Below are 13,465 nucleotides of genomic sequence, written 5' to 3'. Positions count from 1 at the left end.
TCTCACTGGCCAAACAGAAGAAATCTGTATTCTGAGGCCACCAGAGTCAGAGAATCTGGGTACAAGAGACTGTCCACAGCCTGCTTAGATGGGTAAGAGAGGGTAGCCAGGAAGGTCCCGAGCCGTGTAAAATGCAGACACATCAAACCTATTATTCACCAACTGGCCAGTGTTCTATGTGGGGTGGAGTGAGGATGGGGCTTAATCGTAAGAGGCCTTGGATAGGTGTCATCAGGAGATGGTGGCCCTTGGTCCTCCTAAATTTTGTGCAAAACCGTCTGCCTTTCTGCAGAGGGGCCAAAGCTTGCATCAAATGCTCAGAAGGGTCTCAAAGTCCCCCAGAGGCTCAGAAACACTACTCAGAAACCAAAGCAGAAGAGAAAATGGCCAGAGAGGTAAACTGAAGTCGTAGTGTGGAGAGTGCATGGGTTGTGCCTTCAGGGCCGTGGAAGCTTTGGAATGCTCTGAGCGCGGGCTACCATCACACTGAGATTTCCAATTATGACCACCTTTCTCGTTGCTGCGTCCCAAATTGGAAACAACCAAACACAGCATTTCCAACAGCGCTAATGAGCTTCCTGCAGCGTGTTCTGTCAGCATGCCCGGAGCCTGGTCACGGACCAGACTTCCACTGAGGTGCCAGCCCCCAGCCCAGAGTGTGGGGAAGGAAAGGACAAAGCCACGCCTGCCAGTGTCCCCAAAACAGGCAGAGCACAGAGAGCTGGAGAGTCACACTTTGGTTTTCCGAGACCAGGTTAGCCCTGGTTAGGAACAGGAAACAAGGTGGGGACCTGGTATCCTGCAGGTTCTAAGATGCTGATGGGAGGTTCTCCCAGAGGTCACTTCTCCTCCAAACCCCTGCCACTTAGCACAACTGGAATCCAAGATTCGGTTCTAGAACAGTCTTCCTTAATGCCTGCTCTGTTCACTAGAGTTTAGATGCTCAGGTAGGGAACCTGGGACTGTCTTGTTCATCCTTCTCCCCAGCAGGAAGCAGGCACGTGGCTTGTGGAAGGAGTCACAGTAATCAGCATCATCTTACTATTAGTAATAATAATGGCAATTAGCACATACTGAATGCCCACCTTGTGCTACATTTGATTCACGCTATCTTCACATGAATTAATTTATTTAATCTTCACAAAACAGCACAAGGTAGTCCCATTTTATCGATAAGGTAGCTCAGGTGCAGACAGCGTAAGGAAATCTCCTGAAGTCCCAAGAACCCGAGAGAGGAGTGATTTTAAGTTTCTCTGACTCTGGGCCCCATCTCTCACTTCTATTGTCTCTGGAAAGCATCCTGTAGGCATCTTTTGAATGAATGAATGGATGGTTGGACAGATGGACAAATGATGATGATGAAGAAGAAGACAGACAGACACACAAGCAGATAAAGAGTCAGTTCCAGGCCTTTTATTGGGCACGAGGGATGCTGGGGTGAATGAGACATGGCCCCTAGACTCTGGAAACTCATGGTCTAGTGTGGGAGACAGTTGTTCAAACCCAGTAACAGTGACAGGTAACAGCCCGTCTCTGGGAATCGAGATGGAGAGTTATTTGAGTACAGAGCTGGGAGAGACCAACTCTGTCCAAGGGAATCATGGATGGCTTCACAGAGGAGGCAACATTCGGCTTGTCTTAGAATATGGAGAGGAGTTTGCAGGTGGGCAGCAGAAGCATTCTAGGCAGAGGTCCTTCCAAGGAATGGAGGCCTGAATGTGTCTCAAGTGTTCAGGAAGCTGCAAGAAGGTCCAGGGGCTAAAACGCAGAGTCTGAGGGAGGGAGGGTAGAGGGTAAATATTAAAATATGGAGCTGGGAATGGGGCTGTCACTGATCATTCTTATTTTTCAGAAAGGCTCCTCTGGCTGCAGTGTGGAGGAGACTGAAGAGGGAAAGAGGAAGGCAGGTGGAAATCAATGTCAGGACAGGAGCCAGGCTTTGCAGGCAGGAGGTGTGGGCTCTGCTTTCCAGCTGTGGGACCCTGGTGAAATGCGTTAACCGTCCTAAGCCTCAACTCCATCTGTAGAGTGGGAATTAAAGCATCCTGGGATTGACAGAAAGTTTACACACTTAACACGATGCCTTGGACTTAAGGAGAGCTCAATTAGTGCAAGCTACTCTTGGTGTGATTTTTGGTTTTCAGATTTGTCTGAAGAGTGAAGCTGGGCGGCAAAGGTCAGAAGTGAGAAAATTCAGGCAGGATCGACAGACTGGGTGACTGGCAGCAAGTGGGCAGTAAGGCAGAGGGGAGAAGAGAAAGATGGCCAGTCCAGGCTTGGAAAAGTGGATATGCAGCCACTTAAATTGAAATGCAAATACAGTGGGTAGAGTTAGTCTGGGGTCACATTATCTGTATGAGTAAGTCCATCCCATTTAAATTTGCCCGTGATTCAATTATGCCTTTGCCTATGTCCCAATTTCACAAAATGAGTCTAAATCTTTCAGCAAGTGAGGGGAACTCGATATAGTTTTCTTAGGAGTCATTGCTTCCAAAGCATTTCATTTCATGCTTTTTAAAATTCTCCTGAATGTGAAACAGCTTAAAAGCCCGTTCCCAATGGGAAAGTGGTTTTCCCAGAATGATCAGATTGCAGAATGAAAGTCTAATATCAGGAGCAAAATGACAGGTTTGTCTTCCCTCCAAATGCAAATCTTCACTCCAAAAAAACCGGCATCGTATCCATCGCTTTACCAGGAATTTAATAATGCAGCATCCTCTGATTTATTATCAGTTGCTTCCAATTCAGGACACATTAACTCTTCTATTCTAAACACACTTGAGAATAAGAAAGCTTTGATGTTACTCAAAAGGGCTTTAAGATAAAATTGAAAATGTAAGTGTTGTGCTGCCCAATTACTAATGGGAATAAGGGTCGTTGCAAGTGGAAAGGGCCATTAGGTGTCTTAGGGCTTAACTGGGGTGCTTCTCAGAGCATTTATGATGAAGAGATGAACTGGGAACTGAAAGCCAGAGGTTCCTAGTGTCTTATTTTGTTCCTAATTTGTTTGATACATGACCTTGGACCCACCTTTCCTCTGAAGGCCTCACCTGCTTCACCTATAATTCCTGGCAATGGCCACCTCCATGCCAATCACCCGGTAGCGATATTTACTGTGGGTTTTGGGTAAACATCCTGCAGGTATTTCCTCCTATTATTAATTTGCTAAGGCGTCTTAGGTTGGATGGGTGCTGAATTCAATAAAATACTTGTTCTGTATATACTGAAATGATCATAGGAGTAATTTCTTTAATCTGTTAATCTAATGAATTTTGTACATGAATGTTTTAATGTTAAACCAACCTTATATTCCTGAGAAAAACTCAGTCTGGTCATGCTGTATTAAATCCTTTTTACAGACGGCTGGGTTAGGTCAATATTTTGTTTATGAATTGTACATCTATGCTCAAAGTAAGACAACTGTAATTGTTCTTTCTCATACTATTCATGTCTGGTTTTGGTGTCAAGGTTATCTGAGCTTCATGAAATGAGGAATATTCCCTATTTTTTTTAACATCAGAAATAATCCTTATATGAGATTGGAAAAACTTGCTACCTTAAGGTTTGATGGAGCTCACCTGTAAAACTATCAAGGTAAGATATCTTTGCACGTGTGTCAGAAGATTTCAAAACTATTGAATCAATTTCTTTCATGGTAATAGAACTATACAGATTTTTATTCTAGTTGAGCCAGTTTTGGCAATCTATACTTTTTTAGAAAATTTTCTGTTTCATTGCAATGTCTAAAGTCATCTACATAAAATTATTGCTCATAGAATTCTCTTATTTTTTAAAACTCTAGGGCATCTATTGTTATGTTGATTTTTATACGTCTGATATTACTTGTCCCTTATCTCTTTTTTAAATGGTCAGTCTTTCTGGATATTTGTATATTTATTAGACTTTTTTCAAAAAATTCAACATTTCACTTTATTGATTCTCTCTACTGTAGTTTTGTTTTTAATTTTATTTATGTTCTCTTCCTTCCCTCTACTTTCTACAGGTTCATTTGTGGTTGTTATCCCCCTCACTTTTTTTGTTTGTTTGTTTTTTGTGGGTTTTTTTGCGGTACGCGGGCCTCTCACTGTTGTGGCCTCTCCCGTTGCGGAGCACAGGCTCCGGACGCTCAGGCTCAGCGGCCATGGCTCACGGGCCCAGCCGCTCCGCGGCATGTGGGATCCTCCCGGACCGGGGCACGAACCCGTGTCCCCTGCATTGGCAGGCGGACTCTCAACCACTGCGGCACCAGGGAAGCCCCCCCCTAACTTTTTATATGATTTCAATGTGAGCCTTTCTTCTTTTTCAATATAAGTTTAGGGCATAAATTTCTCTCTAACAACTGCTTTTTTAGAGAGAAAAAAAAGCAGTTAGATATGTCGTATCTACATTATTTTCTGTTCTTTGAATTTTAAAATTTCCATTTCTTTGATTTGAAAATTTCCATTCTTTTGATTTGAAATTTTCCATTTCTTTGAAAATTTGATTTCTTTGATCCATGAATTATTAAGAAGTATGTTTAAAACTTCCAAAGTATGGAAGTTTTAGTCTCTTAAAAAAACGGATTTAAACTTAATTGCCCTTTTTCAAAAACATGGTCAACAAGGTAATGCATGGTCAATTACTTTTTAACTGTTCTAATATGTGCTGAAGAGAAACGTATGTTCGTTAACTGTTGGCTGTGAGATTCTGCATGTGTAAATTAAATACAGGTTGTTAAATGTGTGATTCAGTTCATCTGTATCTTCACTGGTGTTTCATTTGATCAATGATCAACCACAGAAGGAGGTGTGCTGAAAGTTCCCACCATGATGAGAGATCTGTCAATTTCTCCCTGTTGTTTGGTCCATTTTTCTTTTTGTTGTTTGGGTCTTTTACTACATATATGCAATTTGAGAATCTCTCTGCTCTCTGGGTGAATGAAACTTTTAAATCATTTTGGAATTATCTTTAACTTTTGAAATAATTCCATAAATCATTCTTTTATATTCTATACTGATAATTCAGACATCTAAAGTCCTTGGGGATTTTAATCTGCTGGTTTTTTGTTTCTCTTATATACAGGTCCTCTTGTCTTGTGTCTTTATGTGTTCAGTGACTCTTTAAATTTTAATTGAGAACTCATATTTGGCTGAACTTAATCTGTAGAAATCCTGAGGTGCCCAGATTGAGAATATTTTCCTCTGGAGAGGATCTGCCTTAGCTTTAGCCATGCACCAGGGCAGGCATCCCACCTGGACCTATTTAAATTTAATTTATCACCTTGGAGATTTCCTGACTGAATGGCTAAAGTATTTTTGGATTCCTTCGTCACATTAGCAGAAGCCTTTGATGACAAATTCAGAGGAGGCTCACACCACCCCCCCCTCACCCCGTGCCACCAGCAGGGCTGAAGATGGACAGGTTACCCTGGTGGCTCCTTTGACCACAGGTGGCTTTCTCCTCCCACCTCACTGGGCATTCTGTCTCCTCAGGACATCCCACAGCCCCATCTCCTAGTCCTTCAAATTAATCCCCTATCCCTGGGCATTCTGGGTTTCACCCTTTGCCCCTAGATTTCAGCCTCTGGATTTGCTTCTATCTCCCTCTATGAGTTCAGCTTCTCCAGGCTATCCTTAGCCCCTGGGGATTTTCCTCATTCTCTTGCGAACTCACAAAGCATTAAAAAGTATGTTTATTTTTATTTACCCAGCGTCTGGATGTTCTGTGCTGGGATAGCAACAAAGCTTCCCCTTCTTTCCTACCCCTACAAACAGGTGTCACAGTGCAGGGTGCGCTATGTTTGCCGGAAAAATAGCTTGGACTCTTCAGAGTCTCATGTCATTTATGACTTCTGTAAAGAAATGACGGAAACCCCCATTAGCAAGATCAACCGGGATAGTCCATGAACGTGACCCGGGGGTCTGAAGTCAGAAAGGGACACATTTCTGGCTCCTGTCATTCATTAGCTCTGTGGACCTCGGAAAGAACTTGACCTGCCACCTGCCCGAATCTCATTTCTTTACTTGAGAATTGAGCACAGAAAAGGTACTGACTTCATGGCATGGTTCGATGATTAATTGGCATAATGTCTGACAAAGAGCATAACTGCAAAGCAGCATAAAATTGCAACTTATTAATAATCATGCTTAAATGATCATCTTAAGACGCACAATTAAGTAATGAATTGTTAACGCTTAAATCAGAGTACACCCATTTCACAGCTCATTAGTGCTTGCCTGCCACACACGTGACACTCGATAAATGTGAGTTCCCTTTCCTCACTATAAGTAACTATTATAATATAATAATACATGAAATTCTAAAATTATACATACAGGGACTAAAGTTAGTCCTCAAAACCATTACGTCAGTAGTGTTTGTTTTACGAGTATACCTCTCACGCCTTGAAAAAAATGCAGCATGTAGGAATAATTAGAATTTTGAAAATAAAAAATAATCCGTTATTTCATAGCATCTAAGGCGCCATTCATTGAAAGCTACACGGCTAGTTTTCATAGTAGTATGAAAGATACAATCCTGCTGTTGGCTGCAAGAGGCATCCCAGTTTCCCAGATTTTAAAAGTGTTAAAATTCAAAAGGTTTGCTTCCTTGGAGGCAATGAAATAGAGCAGCCTTGGGCTGCAAGGGTGCACCATGCTCCCATGTAAGTTTCCTCACTCAACCCTCTCCAGGACGCTGCAGTGGACACAGGACAGTGGACCACCCACCTAATGGTGGGAGAAGTGGAGGTGGCCACCAGAACGAAACACCAAGGTATGTGGTGCGGCCCCCGTGCCTTCCTTCCCAGGTCTGCCACTCACCGGGCTGTGCGACTCCAGGATCTGCGTGCAGGCTGACTTGGTCAGGGTCTCTGATGCACTCAGCTCCTCCAGGAGCAGGTCCTGGATGGTCAGGAGGGCAGTGTACGCCCACAGGGTCTTGGCCATCCTGGCCGCCTTCTGGAACTGCAGGGAGACGAGGGACTCGGCAAAGCGTCCCTCCTGGGCCTCCAGCTGCTGTATCCTCTCGCGAAGCAACTCTCCTCGGACCTGGGAGGGGCCAGCCAGAGAACCAGAGAGCGGTAAGTGGAGGGACGGTGGAGGACAGAGCATGCGGCTTACAAAAGCACGATATAGTTATATTTGTGCAGGCAGGCAGCCAGTCATCGGTTTGGGATTCTGAGAAAGGTCTCAAGTAGTTACAAGGCAGCAGCGCTGGAATCTCAGTGTGCAGTTTAAGACAACAAGGGCCTCTCGGCTTATAAAGATGCTGTGGGGCTTTCAGAGTCCAGCTGTTCATTCCACATTTATCACTCTCGGAGGTAAATCGAACTGTGTTGCTCTCCAGGGCAAAATCCTTCAAGCCTCCCCATCTTAAAGGATGAATATTCAGTCTTCCTAACACAGCCCCTGAGGCCCTCCCTCCCCGATCCCAGCTAAGGTACAGCTGGAAAGGTCTGGTCTGTTCTGCCACCTCCACCCACCTACGTGGGACTTCCATTAGTTCTATTACAGTTCAGGGCCCTGCACACCATGCTCTTTGTGTCTATCATCCGAGCTCTTCGCTATGATTCAAACATCCCGCATCTTTGTCCTCCTGAAAATCTCCTACTTGTCCTTTGCGTCTCTGGTTCCCAAGGAGCCACTTTGAAGCATCCTCACTCTGCACATCTGTCGCCCTTTTCTCTGTGTTTATCTCTCAAGCTCCTCTCCCCAGCTGGCACCACACTGTTTACCCCACCAGGACAGAGCTCTGCCAGGGGAGGGCCCAACACCCGAGGGGCCCAGCAGCCTCTAGATGAGAGAATCCATCCACTATACTCATTCACTCAACTAAGTAGTTCATTCCAGCTTCTCTACATTTTTTCTCTGCTATCACTACCTCTTACACTTTCTCTAGGAAACTTGCTACAGGGAACAACACAGTCTACTGCTTCTCTGATTTCACCACCCGAGCCCCTAAAGGCAGGTCCCTGTAAGTGTGCACCCCTCTCCCCTGCACAGGAAGCTAAAGTACAACCCCAAAAGTAGCCTACACAAGCATCATATCTCGATGAAGCCTTTCATTTCATCTTTAAAGGTTTGTGGAATATATTCACAATAGCCAAAGTCAAAGCAACCCAAGGACCCCTCAACAGATGTACAGATAAACAAAATGGGGTCTATCTATACAGTGGAATATTATGCAGCCATAAAAGGAAGGAAATTCTAGCACATGCTACAACATGGATGACATTATGCTGAGTGAAATCAACCAGTCACGAAAGGACAAATCCCGTATGATTCCACTTATATGAGTTTCCTTGAGTAGTCAAATTCATAGAGTCAGAAAGTAGGATGGTGGTTGCCAAGGGCTGGGGAGAGGAGGGGGTGGGAGTTAGTGCTTCACGGGGACAGAGTGTCAGTTTGGGAAGATTAAAAGTTCTGGAGATGGATGGTGGTGACAGCTGTGTACAACGTGAATGTACTTAATGCCACTGAACTGGATACTGAAAAAATGGTTAAGGTGGTACATTTCATGTTACATGTATTTTACCACAATAAAAAAAAAAAGGAAAATAAAAAGCTTGTGGAATTTTGTTTCCTGCTACGTAACCTATTTTTAAGAGTCGTATGCTTATATTCAGAGGTTTTAAAGTAGCTGGCACAAGGGAAAATATTTACATGGCATAGAGGCTGGCAGAAGATGGTGGCCTGGGTTCTCCCATGGCTGTGCAATTTTCCTGTGCCCATTGTGTGTCCTTCAGAGGAAAGCAAATCCCAGTTTAAAGAGCTCAGATTTCACCTGTGTGATCTGTCCTTCAGGAAAAACTCTGCTGCAGGAAGGAGGGGAAAAGTGCCCCAAAGAAGCAAATAGCCCACTTTGGGTATTATTGGCTGGAAAAGAAAACTCTGCTTGGGGACCTGCAAAGGCTTCTTGGAGAGGTGGTGCTTACCACAGGCCATGGAGAAGGAAAGACAACAAGTGAAACTAGCTCTTCAAAGACACGCTGTGGGGACCTGCATATCTGGGTCACAAAGCAGCCCACTAGCAACAGGGATCAGAGGCAATAACACACAGAACTACGGCATGAAAACAGCTTCTCTGGAAGAAGACTCTTCATTTCCCTGCTTGAAAGGAAACATGAAGTCTTGTTAACAGAAGGAGGCTACCAGACCCCAGTCTTTCCCTAGTTTGGAGCACCAGGTGACAGTCACTTGTGACAGTCCAGTGATCTGTTTCCATGGTAATTACAAATCACTGGCCTGCGCCTTCTGGGTAGGCTTTCTTCGAGGGCCAGTAGCCGTACTCAGCTTGTATGGAGGAGCCTGCACAGCTCGTAGAGGTAGTCCAATGTCCTTGTAAGACGGGGCGATGCCCTGTGAGAATGGGGCCCCAAGAGTGGTGTCAGATTACTTCCTCATGGGGACACTTGGAAACTGAGTCTCTGAAGTGCTTTACAGATCCTAACAGTCTTCCAGCAAACTCTTTTTTCCCACAGTTATTTTTTTTCACAGTAAGTTCACAAACAGAAAATATATTTACACCTTTGTTCATTCACCCAAAAAAATTTAATGAGCACCAAATATGTATAATATAAAGGAATGTGTGACGCACCCAGGGAATGGGGACAGGTGTGTCACTAGACATGTATCTAATCCTGCTCAGAACTGAGGAGGGAAGTAGGCACCATGGTGAAAGGCATAGGCTCCAGAGCCAGTACTCTAAATTTGTTTGAGATTTTTGCACTTTAATTATCTAGATGATGGGGTGGGTGGCAATGTCTTTCCAGGCATAGAAATCAATTTTTCTATCTTAAATTTAAGCACTAATGATGTTTATTTAGCTGGGGGTTATGTTTATTTAGTCATGCACATGACTTAGCTTCTCTGAATTCCTAGCTTTGTCTTCTTCACTGGAGGAGTGCACCAGGTTCTGCCTGGTTTCCTTCCCCTGTGCCATGGCCTGGAAGGTCTTTCAAGGTCATACCCAGGACAGTCACAGGGCTCAACTCATTTGTTCCCTGTTTCTCAGGGATCACTTTTGACTGTTGTCCAGTGTTTTAAAAAAAACATTTCATACATTTTGTTCCTTGTTTTTGTTTTGTTTTGTTTTAGGTGAGGGGATAATTGGATGCTTCAATTCCATTATGGCCAGAAGCAAAATAAGTCCCTAGTAAGGTTATTTTGATTATTAAATAATCTACTACTTTGAGAAAACTATAATTCAAAAAGAGTCATGTGGGGCTTCCCTGGTGCGCAGTGGTTGGGAGTCCACCTGCTGATGCAGGGGACGCGGGTTTGTGCCCCGGTCTGGGAGGATCCCACATGCCGCAGAGCGGCTGGGCCCGTGAGCCATGGCTGCTGAGCCTGCACGTCCAGAGCCTGTGCTCCGCAACAGGAGAGGCCACAGCAGTGAGAGGCCCGCGTACCACAAAAAAAACCAACAACAAAGAGTCATGTACCAAAATGTTCATTGCAGCTCTATTTACAATTGCCAGGACATGGAAGCAACCTAAGTGTCCATCGACAGATGAATGCATAAAGAAGATGTGGCATATATATACAATGGAATATTACTCAGCCATAAAAAGAAACGAAATTGAGTTATTTGTAGTGAGGTGGATGGACCTACAGTCTGTCATACAGAGTGAAGTAAGTCAGAAAGAGAAAAAAAAATACCGTATGCTAATACATATACATGGAAACTAAAAAAAAAAAAAAAAAAGGTCATGAAGAACCTAGGGGCAAGACAGGAATAAAGACTCAGACCTACTAGAGAATGGACTTGAGGATATGGGGAGGGGGAAGGGTAAGCGAGGACAAAGTTAGAGAGTGGCATGGACACATATACACTACCAAATGTAAAATAGATAGTGGGAAGCAGCCGCATAGCACAGGGAGGTCAGCTCGGTGCTTTGTGACCACCTAGAGGGGTGGGATAGGGAGGGTGGGAGGGAAGGAGATGCAAGAGGGAGGAGATATGGGGACATATGTATATGTATAACTGATTCACTCTGTTATAAAGCAGAAACTGACACACCATTGTAAAGCAATTATACTCCAATAAAGCTGTTAAAAAAACAACAACAAAAAAACCCCCAAAACAAATACTTGAAATAAAATAAATAAATAAATAAATAATCTACTACTTTCAATTGACTGTAACAGTGCCTGACACACTGAAGTGTTGAATGATGGCTAGCTGTTGTTGTTTATTGTTAGTATTAATTTTATTATTAAAGGTAGAACATGGTTGGTGCCATAGAGGAGGTCCATATATAGCACTATGATATTTTAGAGAATGGAAGAGGGGGAGGGGTCAGGGAAGGTTGTGAAGATATCAGCATTTGAACTGGATATTGAAGGATCCAGGCATTAAGGAAGAGGGAACAGCACAACCAAAGGCACTGAGGCAGGAGTGTATGGGGTCCCTATGGGGTTAGTGAGAGGGTGAATTAGACCAAAGCTGAAAGGAAAAGTGGGAGGTAAGGACATAGAGGTCAGACAGAAACCACATTACAGAGACCCTCACTGCCAAGGGAAGGTAGGTAGCCTTTCTCCGGAGGCAACAGAAAGGGCTTTGGCAAGCCTATTAAAGTTACTAAAAAGGAAAAACATGAGTGACAGGCAGGTGACCAAGAAATGGATGAGAGGTCCCCTCATTACACACCTGCCATGAGCTCATATTTTCACATTTCCTCCATGTGGTTTCAATCTTCCCCACCCCTGGACAGGTAGTGACCCAAATACCCTGTAAGGCCTAGTCCCCTGCAGAGATGCAGGGCAGAGTAAGGTGGCCATGAGGTATATCTCATTTTACTTATGCAAAGTCATTCCTAAAATGTGGGATAAGTGTAAAGTCTTTTGCATGTACTTCAAGAACAACTTGAACAGTGAAATGAACAAAAGAAAGATTCTCTAACATCCTCTTTCTTCTTCGGAAAGCTTAATCTGTTAATTCTAGCACCATGAGAATATGCCTCTAAAGAGGGCTTTCATCCTTGTTCAAAAGAACTCCTGGGAAAAGATACAGATTTGCATTTCTATGAGGTATGAATGACAGGTTTAATTAAATATTCAAGCTACCTAAATTAATAAAAATTCATTTGCAAAACAATATGCTGCTAAATACTCTTATTTTAAATGTGAAGTTCAAACAACTTCCTAACTAGTTTCCCTGGTAGAATGTGCAGTTTTGAAGGAGTAGTTTCTTCTATTCATTGGGATGTCCTTTAAACACAAAATAAAATCAACCTGTCAATCAGCAGAGAATTATTGAGATTCTAAGAAGTTCAAGACTTTACACCCCTCCTCCTTGCACACGTTTGGAAACATATACAACTGGATGCATGGGTGAGCCAGACAGACACCAAATGTCAGCTTTAATATTGATGGAAACTAGACTGGAGAATGTGGCTCAGATGTGTTTGCAAATGAGTGGACACTCCTCCAAACAGCAGGCCTCCCCCCTAGCTCATCACATCGTAGTCAGAAAATGGGGGCTTCCTGCAGGCAGGCTGGCTTCCAAAGAGAAGAGGGAGTTGCACTGAGCATGCTCAGTTCCTACTTTAATCTCGCCAATCAGGTAACACTCTCCTTGGAGAGAAGTGGGCAAGGAATGGAGAGAGGCCAGGATGCCACTTGCAAAGTCCCTCCATGTGGAAAGAGAGGGGTCAGAAAGGAGTCACATCAGGAATCTCACATCCAAATGCTGGGAGGAGATGCTGATGAAACACTATTTAAATATAAAAATGCACTCGTATTCTAGTGGCTGGCCCTCTCAAAAAGCAGGTCAGTTTAAACCATGGTTTGCAGGATGGGTTCAAAATTTAAGACTCTCTCCTTTATCTTGCATCAGGAGGGGAGTGGACTCAGTAAAGGTGTGTTGGGTTAATGTTTATTGAATGAAATAACACCCGGCTAAATAAACATCATTAGTGCTTAAATTTAAGATAGAAAAATTGATTTCTATGCCTGGAAAGACATTGCCACTCAACCCATCATCTGGATAATTAAAGTGCAAAAATATCAAACAAATTAAGAGTACTGCCTTAAACTAGTCAGTATAGTTTTATTTCTTGTGTTTATGGCTGATCTGTTATCTCCTACGTACAAATGTACCACCTAACTAGCTGTGTGACCTGGACAAGTTGCTTAACCTCTCTGAGTCTCAGTTTTATCTATGAAAAGCAAACAATAAAATGACAGGGAACAATGCCTAGTAGAGTCTGTGGTACCTAATGAGTCCCTAATAAATAGTAGCTGCCATATTCTTACCACTAGTATCATTTTGGTTATCATTACTATAATTAGTTAAATAGAGTCTCCTTTGGGTTGCAGGAAAAAGATAAAACAATAGTTTATAATATTGAGAGTTTTCTTTCCTCCTTTAAAAAGTTTTTTCATTTCTAATTATAAAAAACATGCACAATGTAGAAAAATAGTAACAACTGAGATTGCTGGAGAAAGACAGCAGATTTATAACATGCATCTACTGCTCTCTT

General features: G+C 43.2%; 1 protein-coding gene across 3 annotated transcripts in view; it reads right to left on the bottom strand.

The window, feature by feature from the left end:
* Window positions 1–13,465, bottom strand: part of EVC2 (EvC ciliary complex subunit 2) — a 144,264-nt gene that overhangs the window by 22,493 nt on the left and 108,306 nt on the right. For all 3 annotated transcript variants that reach the window (XM_082629743.1, XM_082629741.1, XM_082629742.1), the window contains one exon: window positions 6,801–7,028. In XM_082629743.1, the coding sequence (XP_082485869.1) occupies window positions 6,801–7,028 (228 nt within the window). The remainder of the gene's footprint in view (window positions 1–6,800; window positions 7,029–13,465) is intronic.

Source organism: Mesoplodon mirus (genome assembly GCF_964341445.2).
Source record: "Mesoplodon mirus genome assembly, chromosome: 2".
Taxonomy (NCBI): Eukaryota; Metazoa; Chordata; class Mammalia; order Artiodactyla; family Ziphiidae; genus Mesoplodon; species Mesoplodon mirus.
The sequence above is the reverse complement of the archived record's forward strand: the minus strand, read 5'-3'. Positions and strand labels throughout refer to the sequence as shown.